This window comes from Eubalaena glacialis, chromosome 2 (assembly GCF_028564815.1).
Source record: "Eubalaena glacialis isolate mEubGla1 chromosome 2, mEubGla1.1.hap2.+ XY, whole genome shotgun sequence".
NCBI lineage: Eukaryota > Metazoa > Chordata > Mammalia > Artiodactyla > Balaenidae > Eubalaena > Eubalaena glacialis.
This window is the reverse complement of record NC_083717.1, coordinates 121,369,067-121,388,129: the sequence shown is the minus strand read 5'-3', so window position 1 is coordinate 121,388,129 and position 19,063 is coordinate 121,369,067. Positions and strand designations below refer to the sequence as shown.

At 50.1% G+C, this 19,063-nt stretch overlaps 3 protein-coding genes across 6 annotated transcripts; 2 read left to right on the top strand and 1 right to left on the bottom strand.

Annotated features, from left to right (window-relative positions):
- Positions 1 to 269: 269 nt before the first annotated feature.
- CHMP4A (charged multivesicular body protein 4A) lies at positions 270 to 4,085 on the top strand. The gene is made up of 6 exons (XM_061180697.1): positions 270 to 380; positions 1,918 to 2,067; positions 2,158 to 2,335; positions 2,924 to 3,038; positions 3,204 to 3,339; positions 3,766 to 4,085. The coding sequence occupies exons 1-6, from the start codon at positions 350 to 352 to the stop codon at positions 3,822 to 3,824; spliced, it is 669 nt and encodes a 222-aa protein (XP_061036680.1). The 5' UTR covers positions 270 to 349; the 3' UTR covers positions 3,825 to 4,085.
- A 998-nt stretch (positions 4,086 to 5,083) lies between these two features.
- Positions 5,084 to 7,332, bottom strand: TSSK4 (testis specific serine kinase 4). The gene is made up of 4 exons (XM_061180702.1): positions 7,066 to 7,332; positions 6,503 to 6,717; positions 5,726 to 6,125; positions 5,084 to 5,278 (listed from the first exon to the last, which is right to left on the bottom strand). The coding sequence occupies exons 1-4, from the start codon at positions 7,285 to 7,287 to the stop codon at positions 5,096 to 5,098; spliced, it is 1,020 nt and encodes a 339-aa protein (XP_061036685.1). The 5' UTR covers positions 7,288 to 7,332; the 3' UTR covers positions 5,084 to 5,095.
- A 5,542-nt stretch (positions 7,333 to 12,874) lies between these two features.
- On the top strand, positions 12,875 to 19,015 carry TM9SF1 (transmembrane 9 superfamily member 1). 4 transcript variants are annotated; one of them, XM_061180695.1, is made up of 6 exons: positions 12,875 to 12,954; positions 13,610 to 13,974; positions 15,340 to 15,961; positions 16,262 to 16,447; positions 17,504 to 17,777; positions 18,354 to 19,015. In XM_061180695.1, exons 2-6 carry the CDS (start codon positions 13,627 to 13,629, stop codon positions 18,745 to 18,747), a joined length of 1,824 nt encoding a protein of 607 aa, XP_061036678.1. In that variant the 5' UTR covers positions 12,875 to 12,954; positions 13,610 to 13,626; the 3' UTR covers positions 18,748 to 19,015. The 4 variants fall into 4 exon arrangements, with proteins under 4 accessions (XP_061036678.1, XP_061036675.1, XP_061036676.1 ...); XM_061180692.1 differs by lacking the exon at positions 12,875 to 12,954 and adding an exon at positions 13,073 to 13,149; XM_061180693.1 differs by lacking the exon at positions 12,875 to 12,954 and adding an exon at positions 13,165 to 13,306.
- Positions 19,016 to 19,063: the final 48 nt, after the last annotated feature.

Sequence of the window (19,063 nt, the reverse complement as noted above, 5' to 3'; positions counted from 1 at the left end):
CTGAGCTCTGTCAAGGGCATGAAGAACTCTTCCACTGGCCCCAAGTAGTGGGGTGCATTACCCTGCACATTTCCTTCCAGGAAGCAAAGACTTTGTTTTGGGGTGGGGAGGGTGAGGCGACCTTTTTATATAGTGGGAAACGAAGCGCCCTCTTTAAGAGGAGCGCGTGGGTTTGGGGCTGGTGTGTCGGGTCACACGTGATAGTGGTCTCGCTGGCGCTTGTTGATGATGTCGCCGCGGTGCCCCAAGGAAGGATTGGCCGAGGCTGGTCTCGGAGTGATGATTCCCGGGAGCAAGGCGGAAGCGTACGGGACGCCGTAGGGCGGAGGCGGGAGAGGCGAGGGTCGCGATGAGTGGGCTCGGCCGGCTCTTCGGGAGGGGTGAGCCCGGGCGAGACTAGTCCCCGGGAGGTGCTGGCCGCAGGGGGCGGGGGGAGAGCTGGGAGACGCTGTCCTGAAAACGCCGGTGGCCCAGCAAGGCCTTCTCCCGGGCCAGGAGGCGCCGCCTTGTCAGGGCGCCTGGCTCCAGCTGCCTTCCTTCCCCCACCGCGGAGGGAAGAGCTCGAGGCCCGGGAGGGGGCGCGAGTGGAGAGCGTGGCAGCTGCGCTGGCTCCCGCTGTTAAGGCCTGGGGGACAAGTTGCTGCCTGTCGGCATCCAGTCCTTTCCAAAACACTGGTGGCTTCCTTTATGCTGGGCCAGAGGCAATCTGAGGTGACCCAAGAAAGACAGCCCTCGTGAGCTCCTCTGTGGTGTGGGAAGACAAGCAAAGTCTGGCATTTACAGCGTAGTGTGGCGACTCCGTGATGGGGAGTTTCCTAAACAAGCAAAATCTGGCATTTACAGCGTAGTGTGGCGACTCTGTGATGGAGAGTTTCCTAAACAAGCACAATCTGGCATTTACAGTGTAGTGTGGCGACTCTGTGATGGAGATTTTCCTAAAGACCAGGGGTGCATGGAAGAAGCAGGCACGGCGGGTGGTGATCCAGAAGGCTAGAAGTATGCCAGATGGGGGGTTGAGGTTCTCCAGGAAGAGGTAACTGTGCAAAACAGAGGCAGGAAAAAGTATGCTATATTTAGGGGAAAAGAGTTCTGGCTGCCCTGTGAGTGTGTGTGTGTGTGTGTGTGTGTGCGCGCGCGCGCGCGTGCGCGCTGAAGAAGAGCAAAGTAGAAGTGTGGATGGAGAGGTAAACGGGGGCCAGATCATGAAGGACCCTGTGTGTCTTAAAGTTTTTTGGATTTTATTCTGTAGGCAGTGGAGAGTATGGAAGGATATTAAGCAGGCTAGGGCCTTCAGATTTTTTTTTTTTTTTTAATAAGTCTGTTAGAAGTGCAGAAGATGAAGGGAGAAATTGAAATCAGATTTTTTTTCTCTAGCCCCCCTACTTCATTCAGTTTGATCCTGTGGGATGAGGACCTTGAGTATCTCCTAGGATAGCAAGTGGAACAGTAATAAAAAGTGATTGAACTCTGGTGGGGAACACGGTAATGAGGAGGTTATGCATGTGTGGGTGCAGGTGGTATATGGGAAGTCTTTGTACCTTCCACTCACTCAGTTTGCTGTGAACCCAAAACTGCTCTAAAAAAAATAAATTCTATTAAAAAAAAAAAAAACAAAAACTGGAAATGACTTGAAAGGTAACTAGGAATAGCAAAAGAATATTGGCTTTGGAAATCATACTCTCACATTTCAATTCCTTTGCAGTCTCTTACTATAGTAGTTGAGATTTTAGACCAAAATGTTAATAACCTCTTTATGCCTGTTTTCACATTTGTAAAGTAGAGATAGTACGTTCATCGTAGAAAGTTGTTCAGGGATTAACAATAACACAGTCAAGTGCCTAGCACATACTATGCACTCAATAATCGGTGGCTAATATTTTTCCTTCACACAATGTGGGCTGCTCCATTGGACTCCAGAGAAGAAGGAGAGGGGGCCAACCCCTGAAGAGGCAATACAGAAACTGAAGGAGACGGAGAAGATATTGATCAAGAAACAGGAATTTCTGGAGCAGAAGATTGAACAGGAGCTACAAGCTGCCAAGAAGCATGGGACCAAGAATAAGAGAGGTAATGGGGGAGGGAAAGGCACCACCAGGGAGGGCCCGGGGGGGGAGCAAGGGCTTCTGGCTCTGATGTTCAGGGTGTGGGCTGGATCAGCCGCCCTACAGGCTTTGCGGAGGAAGAAAAGGTTGGAACAGCAGCTGGCACAAACCGACGGGACATTATCCACCCTGGAGTTTCAGCGTGAGGCCATTGAGAATGCCACCACCAATGCAGAAGTGCTTCGTACCATGGAGCTTGCTGCCCAAGGCATGAAGAAGGCCTACCAGGACATGTGGGTACGGGGGGAGGGGAGGAGGGGGCCCAGGCACTGGGGAGAGTAGCTTGATATTGTACTGTGAATCTTAAAACCTCTCCAGATGTGAATTTACAGTAGAGTTGCCTGTGATGGCTAGACCCCTGTCAGCCTCCTTGCTTATTGCAAGGCGACCTCTTTGCTGGCTGGGGCATTCTAGGGAGGAAAGATGATTTTCCTCTTTGTTTTGTTTTGTTTTGTTTTGTTTTTTTGTGGTTTTTTTGGCTGCACTGCAAGGCTTGTGGGATCTTAGTTCCCCGACCAGGGATTGAACCCGGGCCCTCCGCAGTGAAAGCGCCCAGTCCTAACCACTGGACTGCCAGGGAATTCCCAATTTTCCTCATTTTTAAAGATCCTTCAGAGAAGAGAGTGCAACCATTCCTCCCCAATGTGTCTTCTTGCCATTTCTTAGCCCAGATTTGCCTCTTTACACTTTTCCAGGGATCTCTTTTACCTAGTAGCCATGGATTTGTCAGTCTGAAGCCACAGGCAGGAGGGTCTTCATTCATGTGAGATGAAAAAGTCAGGGTTGTCACCTGATTTCTGGGCTATGTATCTTGTTCTCAGGGACATTGACAAGGTGGATGAACTGATGGCTGACATCACAGAACAACAGGAGGTGGCCCAGCAGATCTCAGATGCCATTTCTCGACCCGTGGGATTTGGAGACGATGTGGATGAGGTGATTGGGAGTGAGGGGTCAAGGAATATTGGAGAAGGCATGGGACCAGCCAGAAGGAATGCCCAAGAGAATTGTGGGACAGGTTTGGGGGAAACTCCAAAGGTGGTATGTTTTTGGAAGTAGAATTTTCCTTTGTCTTGAGTGATCTTGTCATCCCATATCCAGGATGAACTGTTGGAGGAGCTAGAGGAGCTGGAGCAGGAGGAATTGGCCCGAGAGTTGTTACATGTGGGCGACAAGGAGGAGGAACCCCCAGTCACACTGCCCAGTGTACCCTCTACACATCTTCCTGCAGGGCCAGGTACTCAGGGCTGTTCTGTCATCTCAAGGACTTGAGAGGGTGGGATAGATATGGGGAAAAATTATTCCTCATCCATCCTGCCTGAAAGGATCCAGGCAGAGAGGGTTGCTGCTACAGTTGCACAGGTTGTTGACTGCATAAGGGCACCTGGCTGAAGGGGAATGAGGACTGAAATCAGGCCTGTGCTTCACTCAGCAAACTGTGTCCTCTGGTTTAGGGCTGCAAATGCTGGGAGAAAGAGGCAGCTTCTTCTGATTTGCACAAAGGTGCTGTGGGAATTAGCAGCAGCCAGCAAGCAAGACCATACCCTTATGTTCTTTGCTGGGAGAGAGCGTTTGCAGGCTCTGAGTGTTATAGGAGGGGATGGTTGGAAGTTGCTGAGGCCTTAACACTTCTTTCTTTCTCTGGGTGTCCTTATCCCCAAAGCTCCCAAAACGGATGAAGATGAAGAAGCACTAAAGCAGTTGGCTGAGTGGGTGTCCTGATGAGTCTGGGCTTGTCTACCTGACACTGCCTTCATTGTTCTCTTTTCCTTAAGTGCCAAATGCTAAGCTAAAGGAACATGGCCTTGTTGGGAGGTCCTGCTGAGGGTGGTAGTGTGACCCTGCCTGAGAAAAGGGTCTGTCGCCCTCCCATCCCTGGCTCAACCCTTAAGAAGGATCTTGGTGCAGGAGGAGCCCCTGGGCTCCCTTTGATAGCAGTTACAGTGCCCTCGTTCGCAATAAAATTGGGCGGATGGAACCCTAGTGCTTATACTGCCTTGTCTACAACTGAAACTCGTCTCCTGGTCTTTGGAGCTTTGTTTCAAGAAATGAGTAATAATGAGAGTAATGAAGGGGAGTTGGAGCATAGGAGAAATGGGAGCTTCCATTATCTCAACCTACTAAGTTCCAGGCAGATACTGTTCCATCTCTCAAGCTGGTGTGTCCTAGAGCTGCCTGGTGCTGAGGATGAGGAAACTGCCATCTGTTATTTATTCTAGAGCCGTGTGGAGCTGTCCCTGAGCCTTCCCTCATTGCTTTCACCCAGTTGTGCCTCTGCCGAGAGAGCCCCGTGACCCACCAGCCATCCCCTTACAAAGCCCACTTTCAAGGGTAGGAAAGGAGACGTACGGGGATAAGGGGTCAATAGGTTTCCTTTCTCCAGAACGCATAGTGCATAGGCTTGGTTTGAACTGTCACTTCAACGTGTAGGAGCAATGATGAGGGACCATGATTCACCAGGATTGTTTCAGTAGTGAGTAAGGTGGCACTTGGAGGAGGAAGGAACCAAGATATTACATACCTCCTGTTACCCATCTCTAAAAGAACGAACATTGCCGTCCCCTTGGACTGTAGACAGGCAGAGCTGTGACCAAACTGAGCAATCAGGGTAGAGCAACTTCTGCCCCACTACTTGAACATTTAGAGTGCATAGAGATAGACAAAACTGAGCATGTACTCAGCCAGAATAATGAAGCTTCCCCAAAGCAGGTGTTCCTCTGAGCATGCCCAACCCACTCACCTATGAGCCACATATGCGCTACACTGTAAATTATAATGTTGACTTAACCAGTGTCAAGATGACTGGTTACAAGCTCTGGGCAGAAACACACCTCTCACCCTCAGCAGTGTTCCCTGCTAAGGTTCCCCTGAGGAAAGAATGTGACTCTAGCTGATGGAACTAAAACAGAATTAGATTTATTTTTGGTATAAAAGATTTTTAGCCCAAGACCCTCCTGCTTTGCTCCTCTTTCAACCCCCTCCTTCCGCCACTTTCAGGTACTGATTTCCAAGGATTGGTGACGATTAGTGGTGCTGGGGGGCTGGCACATGGCCTCAAGCTGCCTGATCTCATGGGTGGGTTGCTCAGGCTGGAACTTGAGCACCCAGGGATCCTTGATGATGTCCAGGATGGTGGCACGCTTGGTGGCTTGGCGTAGCGTCTGGAGGACCAGGTTCTAGGGCAGGGGAGAGAGAGGTCTTGGCTGAGCTGGCCCGCATTGTGCCACACAATGAGTAGCTGGACCTAAGAAAGAAGCAGGATAGCCCATCACACCACTCTGGTGAAAGGGAGTGTGGCCCTGACTTTACCCTTAAAAGCCTCCTGTCTGCTCAGAAAGCCAACACCTTGAGGGGAAGGAAAGGAAGGGTTCCGTGGGGGAAATCCTTGCAGAATCCCCTTCTGGCCTAAAGAGATAGAGACTAAAACCTGCTTATCACTCACATCCCAGGTGCAAGCCCAGAGGTTGGCCCTTTAAGCCCTCCCCACTATTCTAGGGCAGGGCAAGGGTGTGGAATGGCCCTGGTATCGGGGGGAGGCTTCCCTGGGGTTGGGAGGTCTAGGTTGGGTATCCCCTCTCTGCAGGTCACCCCTGAGGCCTCAGCCCTCCTGGGGGAGCCAGCACCTTGCACTCCTGGGAGATGGCATAGTTAGGTGGAAAAGTGACCTCCTTCTGAGTCTCTCTCAGCAGTTTCTTGAGATTGGTGTCATCGAAGGGCAGACGGGCAACCACTAGCGTGTAGAGGATGACGCCCATGCTCCAGGTGTCAGACAGGAAAGGGTTGTAGGGCAGGCCTAGCAAGATCTCCGGGCAGGCATAAGCAAAGCTGCCACAGTAGGTCTGGCTGAGGTGGCTAAAGCAGTTCACTTGGCGGTAAGAAGGGCTACTCCGCACAGACTGGTTAGAAGGCACCATCTTGGCGAAGCCAAAGTCCGATATCTTCACGTTCTCCCTCTTGTCCAGCAACAGGTTCTCCAACTTTAAGTCCCTACCAGCAGCAGAAAGGCTAGGGGTCAGGAGAGGGCTTAGTGTTAGACTGGGAGCTGAAGGGCCAGGGGTCAGAGGCTAGAGATAAGGAAAGGCAAAGAGGGAAAGAGATGCCATTATGAGGACACAGGGCAGAGAGGAAGGAAAGTCATGGAGTTATGAGCAGAGCCCAAAGGGAAGAGAGGATGGTACCTGAGGATCACTGGGAGCTCACCATCACTTTTCATAAAGTGCTCTGCTCACAGTGGGTACTTAATAAATGTTCTTGACCGGATGATTAAAATAAAGTGGATGAATAGGCCTAGATACTGAGGAGGGAGGTCAAGGGAAGAAAAAAGAGGGTAGAACATGGAAGACGTGCATAAAACCCCCTTGGGAGCCCAAAGGCCCCAGTCTGGGTGGCAGCGCCCTCACCGGTGCACGATGCCCTTGCTGTGCAGGTAGGCGATGCCCAGGGTCATCTGGGAGAACCACTTGCCAGCAAGGGGCTCAGAGCAGGCCCCATAGTGCTGGATCCACTCAAGGACGTCACCACCCTGAACCAGCTCCAGAATGATGTACACTCGGGATGTGGTCTCGATGGCCTGATAGAAGTTGATGAGATACTTGTGCCGCAGGACCTTCATTACCTGGCCCCAGAAGAGGGACCCATCAAACCCAGGCAGGGAGCACCCTGGCTGCGCTCCCAGCCTTCTCCTACTCTCCCACTGCTACTTTCTTAGAACTTTGCAACAGAATCAAACCCCAGAGGGCTGGTGGCCTATGGACAAACCCTATGCTTTGCACTTTTTACTTTTTGAGGGTCTGGAGGTGAGGTGGAAAGAAGCTGAATTTACATCAAGTAATTTTCCTAGCTGCCTAGTGAGTCATTCAGTTGTGGTATAGGGGTTTCTGGCTCCACCCCCTCCTAACCATACCCCTTTTGAGAAGCCTTAAGCAGCTTGGTACCAGCTCCCTCTTCTAGCCCCCTTTCCAACCTGTATCTCACGGGGCAAGAACTTGTTAAGATAGTCCTCAGAGGCCTTCTTCTTTGAGATGATCTTGACAGCCACCATGACTTTCTGCTTTGTGTAGTAAGCCTCATACACCGTCCCATAGGAGCCATTGCCAATGACTTTGCCCACTTCGTAACCATATTCCTCCATGACAGAGCGGTAGGCTGAAGTGGATCGTGCTTCCAAGGTGTCTCCCTTCCCCATGGTGTTGGGCTTGCTGAGAGCAGGGAGCTTTGCTACTTAAAAGCCTCCTGTCTGCTCAGAAAGCCAACACCTTGAGCCGCTGAAGGCTAGGGTACCAAAGTGAAGTTAGTCTCCAAAAGCTTGCCTATGTAGTCACACAAGTCTGGGATGCTGGGTTCAGCTCTCCACTAGGAGCTTGGAGAGGGAAGAAGGGAGAAGCAGTTCTTTTTGTCTCCACTGGCTGTTGTTACTTCTTTCTCCTCTTGGTTACGGAACTCCCCAAGGTCCCATGTTCCGCACACATCATAATTCACCTTCTATCCACCACTGGCCACAAGGCTTGAGAAGGAAATGCAGTTTGGAACATATTCGTTGCTGGAGGTACCTTTATAATCTGGTGAGACTCGCTCCATGGATCTGGTCCTTTCAACCAATCATGTTTATTGAGCATCTGCTATGTGCCAGGCAGTGTACGGAGTCCTGGGAGAAAATAACCAATAAGGCCAAGAGAGACCCTATTCTGCTAGCGTTGATAATTCAGCATGAGAAACACCTGAGTGTCAGAATATCACAGAGAATCGCAAGGTATTGTAGAAGCATGTTCTAAGGAACCTAACTTTAAAACGTATTCCTTTTTGGGGGTGGTGGTGGTGGCTTAAAATAACAACCTTTTTTTTTTTTTTTTTTTTTTGGACAAATTCAGCTGGACTCAGTTGGGTAATTCAGCTGGTGGCATCATCTCAGCTGGGCTGGTTTGTTTCTGCGTATGATCTCGTTATTCAGTAGAGTAGCCCAAGTTCCCTCACACAGTTTGCACTGAATTTCAAGAGAAAAAAAAAACAAGCTGCATGACCAATTGAGGCCTAGGCTCCAAAATCACAAAACATCACTTCCATACCTTTATATGCATAAAGACAGTTACAAGGATCACTCGGATTTATGAGGTGGGGATGGAGACTCCTCTTAACCTTGAAATGCATTCTTTTTTTAAAATATTTATTTTGGCTGCACTGGGTCTTAGTTGCGGCACGTGGGATCTTTAGTTGCGGCATGCATGTGGGCTGTAAGTTCCCCGACCAGGGATTGAACCCTGGCCCCCTGCATTGGGAGCGCGGAGTTCTACCCACTGGACCACCAGGGAAGTCCCCTTGAAATGCATTCTTGTCTTGCCTTCCATGACCCTGAACTCTACAGTTTTCCTGCCACCCCTCTAGCCATTTCTCAGGTTCCACTGGAGCCTCCCCCACCATCCATCCCTTAATCACACCCCGAGGATTCTATTGTAGGCCTTATTTCCTCAGACCTTTCCGTCCTCCCTAAGAATCTCATCGAGACCCCTCATTTCTTAACTCCAGCAAGCATTCTGCTCCCCTCCCCTCAGTGTGTTCACCCTGAAGTCCAGGGAGTAAATCTGATTTTATTCCCATAACAATTCAGTGCCTCCCCATTCTCCTTAAGATCAAGTCCAGATTCTTTTATGTGGCTTCAAATTTGACCCTGCTTACCTCTCCGATTTTCTCTTGTAACATACAAGCAATGCTCCAGCCAAACAATTGCTTTTCCTTCATTGTTCCCTCTGTTCTGGCAAACTCCTACTCTCCCTTCAGGACTTAGCTGATGATCTGTTTTAAGGAAGCCTTTACTGACTGTTCAGGCCCAAATTAGATGTTCCTCCCTCCTGGGTGCTCCCACAGCTCCAATACTTTCTCTAACATGGTGTCTGTAATTGTTTTTCTTGCTTGCATCTCCCACTAGACTGTAAGGGAGGTCAGCTGATGAGAGAAGGGATATGAAGTCAAAGACTTGAGAAGAAAGGCTTGTGGAGAATGGGAGAGAGCTGATTTGGAAAATGAGCATTACTGGGCAGCACTGAGGGCCCAAATGAGTTTGGAAAACACAACTTATGGACACACAATCTTAACATATCATAGTGTTAAGATTATTTTAGCATTCTGGATATAGGTGCTTGAATATTAACAGACATATTGACCCAAGATTAAGGTTTCACTTAGCAGCTGCCGTGAAAGAATAATGGGAGAGAGGCATCAAGAACACAGGCAAGAATGTGGCTAAAAGGATGGAATGCAGAATCTAAGCTGCTTGGGTTAGGAAGACAAGCTAGAAAAAGGCCAAAGGGCAGGGGGAGGGGTTGCAGGTCTCAGTGAAATGGAACAAGTTTGGTGGGAAAGACAGAGGACAAGAGGTTGTGGTCAGAGGGGTTATCTGGATTTAAGATGGGAGGGAGGGGGTGGCACACAGAGGAAATAACAAAGGAAGAATCAGAGTTATCTTCCATCCTCCAAAGCAAAACAGAAACTCCAACAGATTATACCATAGGCTACTGGTAAATTCCTATTTATTGACAGGCTGATCCTGCTGGCAGGGTGGTTCCAAAGTCCTGTTGGAAGCCAAATCTACATCCTCAGTCTATCAAGATGAACAACTGTCCAGGGCACACAGTGGTAAGGAGGCCCACCCAGCCCCGCCTATCCTCTGCTCCCCTGGATAGGCAGCTTGGTGGCACCTCTGTTCTCATCACGTACAGCAGGTAAACCAGTTCATTCAAGGAATGTGTATTAAGCTGCCTACTGTATACAAAAGCACTGCTAGGTTCTGAGGATACCAAGATGGATAAATTATAATCCTCCTGTGAGGAGTTAGCAATTAGCAAGGGAGACAGACACATAAGAAGTTAAAATAACAGTACGGTGAGATAAAGTTCTATAAACAAAGCCTGTAAGGAGATGTAAGGGAAGGCTTTATAGAGAAGGTGGCATTTGCACTGTTCAAAAGAAGTCTCCAGGCAGGTTAAGTAGGGAATGGTAGATTGAACAGTCTAGGCAGAAGGAACTATATATGAAGCTTGCAAGCTTGAGAAAATATGACATTCAAGATTTCAATTTAAATACAGGATAGGGTTCTAGAGGGGAATGTACCTGGAGAAGTAATTTAAATGCAGGTCTGAGAGGCCTAATATGCCAAGCTTTTTTTGACTCTATCCTACGTACTCATGGTTAAATTTTGCTGTGCATCAAAGTCAGAGCTTGTTAAAAAATGCTGATGCCCAGTCACCTCCTTCCCCAAGATCCTGATTTGGTGGGACCCAGGTATCTATGTTGTTTTTTATAAATTTATTTATTTATTTATATTTTTGGCTGCATTGGGTCTTCGTTGCCGTGCGCGGGCTTTCTGTAGTTGCGGCAAGCGGGGGCTACTCTTTCTTGCGGTGTGTGGGCTTCTCACTGCGGTGGCTTCTGTTGTTGCTGAGCACAGGCTCTAGGCGCGCGGGCTCAGTAGTTGTGGCTCGCAGGCTCTAGAGCACAGGCTCAGTAGTTGTGGCGCACGGGCTTAGTTGCTCCGCGGCATGTGGGATCTTCCTGGACCAGGGCTCGAACTCATGTCCCCTGCATTGGCAGGCAGATTCTTAACCGCTGTGGCACCAGGGAAGTCCCGGTATCTATGTTTTTAATAAGTTTCTAGCTGAATCTGATGCACACCAAGATTTGAGAACCACTGTTGCAAACTAGTGAATTTAATGAAAAGAAACACACACAGATATAGGGAACAAACTAGTGGTTACCAGTGAGAAAGGGGAGGGGGCAATATAGGGGTGGAGGAGTGGGAGGTACAAACTATTGGGAGTAAGATGGGCTCAAGGATGTATTGCACAACACGGGGAATACAGCCAATATTTTGTAATAACTGTAAATGGAAAGTTACCTTTAAAAATTGTATTAAAAAAATTTTTTAAAAAAGAACCACTGTTGCAGGAAATAGGACATCTTTAAGACTAAAAAAAGAAAAAATCCTTGCAGCAGCAGTATGGAAAATGGATCCAAGGGGAGAGATGACCAAGAGACTAGCAAGGTGGCTGTCATGGTAATTTAGGTGAGGGGATGGGGCCTGAACCAAGGCAGCATGGAGGGCAATTTGGAAGATATTCAAGAGAAAAGCAGAGGAGGGTTGGTGGCACTGATCTTATGGGGGGGCGGCTGTTAATTGTGAAAGAGGCCCAGGTTTAGAGACCAGGGGGTTGTCACTTAAAAGATTATTCCAAAGCCACTCTTAAGTTACTTTTCTGATTACAAAATTCATTGATTCTCTAAAAAACTCAACCCCCTACTTCCTGGAACCTCACCTCCTCCTGCGGGGAGGAGGGCTGGGTCAGAGAGGGCAGAAGTGAGTAAATGAAGGGCTTTTCAAGCCAGAAACCGCTTGAGATTTTCCACTTTCTTTACTCGAGGAAAGGAAACCTTAAGTTGCTCCCAGGTGGCCAAAACGAAGTCACGGCCCCTGGGTCTGATCTCCAGAGGAATTTCCCTAATGGCAGATCCCTTGACAGGATAAACTTTTCCAGAATAATCTGCAATACAAAATTAAGAGATGCTCAAACACATATACAGAGAGAAATAAAGAATAAAAACAGAGAGACCGAAGCAAGCATGTCAAGGTTCTTTACCTGCAATTAACAACAAGCGTGGGGTGGGGGGGGGGGGGGGGGCTGGGCTTCCCTGGTGGCGCAGTGGTTGAGAATCTGCCTGCCAATGCAGGGGACACGGGTTCGAGCCCCGGTCTGGGAAGATCCCACATGCCGCGGAGCAACTAGGCCCGTGAGCCACAGCTACGGAGCCTGCGCGTCTGGAGCCTGTGCTCCGCAACGAGAGGCCGCGACAGTGAGAGGCCCGCGCACAGCGATGAAGAGTGGCCCCCGCTTGCCGCAACTAGAGAAAGCCCTCGCACAGAAACGAAGACCCAACACACCCAAAAGTAAAAATAAGTAAATAAGATTAAAAAAACAAACAAACAAAAAACAACAACAAGCGTCAGGCTGCCCAGTTCACGGGGTAAAAGAGCAAATACATACAAAATTAAGAGATGCTCAAACACATATACAGAGATGAATAAAGAATAAAAACAGAGAGACCGAAGCAAGCATGTCAAGGTTCTTTACCTGCAATTAACAACAAGCGTCAGGCTGCCCAGTTCACGGGGTAAAAGAGCAAATACCCGATCTCTTTGCGTGCCTCTGCACCAAACCTGGCCCAGGCTTGCCTATCGTCGGACACGGGACGGTCGCTATACGGTCAGGGAGGCCTCCAGTACAGCCTTGGTAAGATATTTTTATTTACGGCATTTGGTTTTTGGCGAGAGGCCATTCAGGACGGATGGCAGAGCAGCAGTGAGGTGAGATCCGATTCTAGGACCCTTGTATGGGCTGTGTCGTCTGCTGTCCTTCCACAGCGACGCCCAAAGCCTCACCCCCGCCCGGGTTGAGGACCTTGAACCGCCTCTCGGGGCTCGGCCTCAGCAGTCGGTGGCGAGTCCCATTGGTTCAGCCGGCAAACGCTTCGGGCGTCCCCTAGGTGTGGGCGCAGCCGCCGGCCGGGCTCCGGGTCACGGGCAGTCACTGGGCGCGAGCAGCGGGCACTGCTCTCAGGCGCCCAACCCAAACCTTCCCGGGGATAGGCGGCCGGACCCGCGGCAACGCTTATCCAAAAAGGGCGTTTGTGTCCTCGTAGCCAGGTCTCAACCGCAACCCGCCCTGGAGAAACCTGGGAGCTTCGGAGCGGCCTCGGCCTGGGGGGAGTGGTCCACTCCAAGCTCCAGGAAAGGAGCTTTCCGCCGGGCTGAGGTCCCCTCGGGTGAAGGCGGAAGAGGGAAGACTGACGTGTCCTGAGCTGCCCTCAGGTCGCCGGGAGGGCCCCCCACCCCGCTCCTTGCCGGGCGACGGGCTAGCCCGAGACTCGCGGGGTCTGCAGAGCTGGGCCGGGCCTCCAGCCATAGAAATGTTCCCCAGGGAGCACTAAAGTGAGCCGGGCGCGATGTTTCGCGGTGCGGCCGCAGCCGCTGCGATCAGGCACCGCGGCGGCCAGCCCCGTGGAGGTCGGTTGTCAAGTCCTCTCCAGGCCCCCCGCTAGCGCGCGGCTCTAGGGGAGATCCCGGCAGGAGCGCGAGGGCGGCTGCAGGGCCGCAGAGGCCGCTGGCGCCGCCTCGGCCAGCCCTTCCCGCGCGGAGAGCACCCCGGGGCTGCGGCGGGAAGGTGCCGGACGTGCGAGGCCGCGTGGCGTTGCCATGGAAACGGGCTGGGGCGCGTGGGGAGGTCCAGGGCAGGCGGGCTGCCGGAGGGGGGGGACCCCAGGTTGGGAGGACTACATAGCAGAGGCGGAGCCCAGTGTTCGAGCTAGAGGGACATGCTGTGGTGTGGCGGTGGGGAGGTGGCCTCCTGAGGGAGGGTCGGAAAGGCCAAGGGGAGGAATTGGAGCCATTGGCTTCAGTTCAAAGAACCTGACCTGGGGAGTCATTCGATCCCTGGTTCCCATAACTGCAGGACTCCCCCAAACAGGTTCCGCTGCCTTAAGGATGACAGTCCTAGGCCACCCTGGAAGTTGGAGCTGCCGGTGGTTGCCACTCCTGCTGCTGCTGTTGCTGGGCACAGGTCGAGATCCAGGGGTGGAAGGTGTGACACACTACAAGGCCGGCGACCCCGTCATTCTGTATGTCAACAAAGTGGGACCTTACCATAACCCTCAGGAGACTTACCACTACTATCAGCTTCCAGTCTGCTGTCCTGAGAAGATACGCCACAAAAGCCTTAGCCTGGGTGAAGTGCTGGATGGGGACCGGATGGCTGAGTCTTTGTACGAGATCCGCTTTCGGGAGAATGTGGAGAAGAGAATTCTGTGCCACATGCAGCTCAGTTCCGCACAGGTCAGCCTCTCCACACTGACTAGAACTTAGCCCTCCCTCCCAGGACCTAATAACAGTGCCTTAGGTTTATGGTTTTCAAAGCACCTTTATGGAAATGATCTGATTTGATTCTAAGTACAACCTCATGTGGCAGGCAGGGAAGGTAGTATTTATTATTTGCATTTGGTTGATGAAGAAACATACTTGCTCAGAAGTAACTTCTTCAAGACTACATGGATAGTGGATTGCAGAGTTGACATTAGAGCCCAGGGCTCCTGACTCGAAGCTTCTCTGTTGGTAATAAGGTCCCAACTATCACACCTACGTAGTCATTTTTTGCCATTCCTACCTCTTGGCTTCTTTAACTGGCTCCTTTACACACTACCTAATTTTCCCTATCATGCTTTTTTCTTCACCAATTCCTATCTTAGGGCACTTTTCCTTAGTCTACTCCAGACCTTCCTACCCCTCCCTCTCCTCCTAGGCATTCATCCTGTCGAGTCATACTTGCTCATTTCGGAGAATCCCAACATACTAGGGTCTACCCAGTGTTTCTCAACAGGGGGCTTTTGTCTCTCAAGAGACATCTGGCAATGTTTGGAGATTTTTTTTTTTAATTAATTAATTTATTTATGTTTGGCTGCGTTGGGTCTTTGTGGCAGTGCATGGGCCTCTCGTTGCGGTGGCTTCTCTTGTTGCAGAGCACGGGCTCTAGGCGCGCAGGCTTCAGTAGTTGTGGCGCACGGGCTTAGTTGCTTCGTGGCACGTGGGATCTTCCCGGACCAGGGCTCGAACCCGTGTCCCCTGCATTGGCAGGTGGATTCTTAACCACTGCGCCACCAGGGAAGTCCTCTGAATATATTTTTGATTGTCACTACCGGGGGATGCTACTGACATCTAGTGAGAAGAAACCAGGAACGGAGCATCTTACAGTTCATAGGGCAGCCCCCCACAACAAAGCATTTTCCAGCTCAAAATGCCATTAGTGGGGCTGCCCTGGTGGCGCAGTGGTTGAGAATCCGCCTGCCAATGGGTTCGAGCCATCCGGGAAGATCCCACAAGCCGCAGAGCAACTAAGCCCGTGTGCCACAACTACTGAGCCTGCGCTCTAGAGCCCGTGAGCCACAACTACTGAAGCCCATGCACCTAGAGCCTGTGCTCCACAACAAGAGAAGCCACCGCAATGAGAAGCCCACGCACCACAACGAAGAGTAGCCCCTGCTCTCCGCAACTAGAGAAAAGCCCACGCGCAGCAATGAAGACCCAATGCAGCCAAAAATAAATAATTAATTTTTTTAAAAAAATGTCGTTAGTGCTGAGGTTGAAACCCTGCTCTAATCCAATGCCTGGGGAGGCCTTGTCTGACTCCTAACTTGCTCTTTTTAGGTGGAACAGCTGCGCCAGGCCATTGAGGAACTATACTACTTTGAATTTGTGGTGGACGACTTGCCAATCCGTGGCTTTGTGGGCTACATGGAGGAGAGTGGCTTCCTGCCTCACAGCCACAAGATAGGACTCTGGACCCATTTGGACTTCCACCTAGAATTCCACGGAGATCGTATTATATTTGCCAATGTCTCCGTGCGGGACGTCAAGCCCCACAGTTTAGATGGGTTACGACCTGATGAGTTCCTAGGCCTCACTCACACCTATAGTGTGCGCTGGTCTGAGACTTCAGTCGAGCGTCGGAGTGACAGGCGCCGTGGTGATGACGGTGGTTTCTTTCCCCGAACACTGGAAATCCATTGGTTGTCCATCATTAATTCCATGGTGCTTGTGTTTTTACTGGTGGGTTTTGTGGCTGTCATTCTCATGCGTGTGCTTCGAAATGACCTGGCTCGGTACAACTTGGATGAAGAGACAACCTCTGGAGGTTCTGGTGATGACTTTGACCAAGGTGACAATGGCTGGAAAATTATCCATACAGATGTCTTCCGCTTCCCTCCATACCGTGGTCTGCTCTGTGCTGTGCTTGGTGTGGGTGCCCAGTTCCTGGCCCTTGGCACTGGTAAGGTGATAAAAATTAATTAGGGATTTCTCTCAAGGGGTAGAACTAAGTAGGTAGTTTGTTCAGAAAAAGATCTACAGATCTTCTCTTCTGTCCAAGGTGAGGGGCAGACCTAAGGGGTGGAATGGCTCTAGCAAGGATGTGTATATTCTGTTGTGGGTTTTCTGGACAACAGAACTGGGGGATATTGTTTTGATGGAAGCCCTGGGTCTGGGAGAAAGGGTGCTGGCTGATTTCTCTGAATTTGCCGGAAGAGGGATAGGTGAGACCTAATACAGACTTTCCACTACCACGCTGCAGGCATTATTGTCATGGCGCTGCTGGGCATGTTCAATGTGCACCGTCACGGGGCTATTAACTCAGCAGCCATCTTGTTGTATGCCCTGACTTGCTGCATCTCTGGCTACGTGTCCAGCCACTTCTACCGGCAGATTGGAGGCGAGCGTTGGGTGTGGAACATCATTCTCACCACCAGTCTCTTCTCTGGTGAGGACTGCCCTTTCCGTGGTGGGCCAATTTAGGAACTTAGAACACATCATGGAACCTGAGATAGAGTCAGAGTAAGGCTTTTAAGGGAATGAAAATAGGTAAAAGAAACACTAAGGAAACCATTCAAAAGACAAAAAATGCATTTCTTTTTTTTTTGCATAGTTAAATATTAAGCCCTTGAAATGTTTTAGGCAACGTGATAAGCACTTGACATGCCTTCATCTCATTTAATTCTCACACTGACTTTATGAAGTAGGTAATATTGTCCCCATTTTACAGATGAGGAAATTGAACTTCAGGCTGGTTAGGTAACTTGCCTGAGATTATACTCCTAAAAAGCAGAGAATCAGGTTTCAGACCTAGGCAGTCAAACTCTAGAGCCTGTATTCTCAACCATTACACTGAAATAACACTCTTGAATTTATCTTTTGAGACTCCCTTTTTTTCCCCCCCCCCGTTTTTGTTTTGGCCACGCTGCACAGCATGTGGGATCCCAATTCCCTGATCAGGGATCGAACCTGTGCCCCCTGCATTGGAGGCGTGGAGTCTTAACCACTGTACCACCAGGGAAGTCCCTCCCCAAGCTTTTTTAATTTTGAAAGTGGGCCTCCCCACTCTAGCCTTTCAAGCCAGCTTGTCCTTTCAAAGGCAGTAGTAGTTTGCATTCTGAACCTCTTGTGTTTCCAACTGTTAAGTGTCTGATTTCTGTTCTACCACATTTACATTTGAACCAGGGCTTTCTGAAAACAGAGCCTTAATCAAATGAATGTCTCATACTAGGAATCACCAGTGCCACAGCAGGACAGGCCCTTGGAGGCAGGTGGATTTGTGTCACTCTTAGATCATTATGTAACGGCTTGCTTAGATCCTTAATGATAATGGGTAGGGGAGGGAGTGTTGGTAAGCTAAGGAACAAAGAACAAGACATGAAAGGGTGGAGTCAGCCTGGGAGCAGGATGTTTCACTCCTCACGCCTTTAGGGCCAGTCTGATTGGGTGCTCCCAGGGATGTAGCTCCTAGTGCTAACTCTCCCTCTGGGGCCCATCCCTGCAGTGCCTTTCTTCCTGACGTGGAGTGTGGTGAACTCCGTGCATTGGGCCAATGGTTCAACACAGGCTCTGCCAGCCACCACCATCCTGCTGCTTCTGACGGTTTGGCTGCTGGTGGGCTTTCCCCTCACTGTCATTGGAGGTATCTTCGGGAAGAACAACGCTAGCGCCTTTGATGCACCTTGTCGCACCAAGAACATAGCTCGGGAAATCCCACCCCAGCCCTGGTACAAGTCTACTCTCATCCACATGACTGTTGGAGGCTTCCTGCCTTTCAGGTATCCTCCCTTTATTCCATGGCCATAACTCTCGGGATCCTGACCTTAACTTTCCCCTTCCCTACTCACCCTGTACCGTAACCCATTGTCAGTGATAATCCCTGGTTCAGCTGTACCATTAAGAGTTCACTAAATGGTTCCTACTTTCTCCAACCAGGACTGAGCTTGAATCAGTTCAAATATGAGGGTGTCTCACTTGTGAAGCTCTCCAGAGACATTGCTCCTTTCACTGTCTTCCTAGTTTCTGACTTTGGCGACACCACATGGGGCTTAAAACCCATTTGATTACTCATCCAATTTATCGAGTACCTTTTAGTGCCAGACAAATACAGTGGAAAATAGAACAGACAAGATCCCTGCTCTCAACCTACCAAAGAAGATGTTCTTGAAATGAGAGCAGCTAATCATAGGTAAAAGAATCCCCATCAAGCCAGGAACTCCAGGGCAGGGAGTAGAGGGGGCCCACTTTCCACAGTGACCCAGTAACATGGAGGGGTGGTGGCTGGATTTTGGCCTGGCCACTGTGCTGGCAGTGCACAGCCCTTTAATGCTGTGTATCGTTTCTTCTCTTCACAGTGCCATCTCTGTGGAGCTGTACTACATCTTCGCCACAGTCTGGGGTCGGGAGCAGTACACTTTGTATGGCATCCTCTTCTTCGTCTTCGCCATCCTGCTGAGCGTGGGGGCTTGCATCTCCATCGCGCTCACCTACTTCCAGTTGTCTGGGGAAGATTACCGTTGGTGGTGGCGATCTGTGCTGAGTGTTGGCTCCACTGGGCTCTTCATCTTCTTCTACTCAGTTTTCTACTATGCCCGGCGCTCCAACATGTCAGGGGTGGTACAGACAGTAGAGTTCTTTGGCTACTCCTTACTCACTGGATATGTCTTCTTCCTCATGCTGGGCACCATCTCCTTTTTTTCTTCCCTAAAGTTCATCCGTTATATCTATGTTAACCTCAAGATGGACTGAGTTTTGGGTGGCAAAACTATCACTCTTCTTTCCCTTTCTTCATGCCCTATTGATCTCTTACCAACATCTCTTCTGATTGAGTGACTGAGTTGTGTGATGGTTTTGTTGCCTTCCCCTTTGCCCTTTGGGCCTCCCTTCCCCAGAGAGGGCCTGGAAATTATAAATCTCTATTATATAAGGAGTATATATTTGAACTTTTTAAGTTGCCTTTTTTTGGTCCTGATTTTTCTTTTTACAATACCAAAATAAAATTTATTAAGAAAAAGGATCCTGTAGTTGGAGGGTTTGGTCTGGATATAGGAACTCGTGCCCTGCC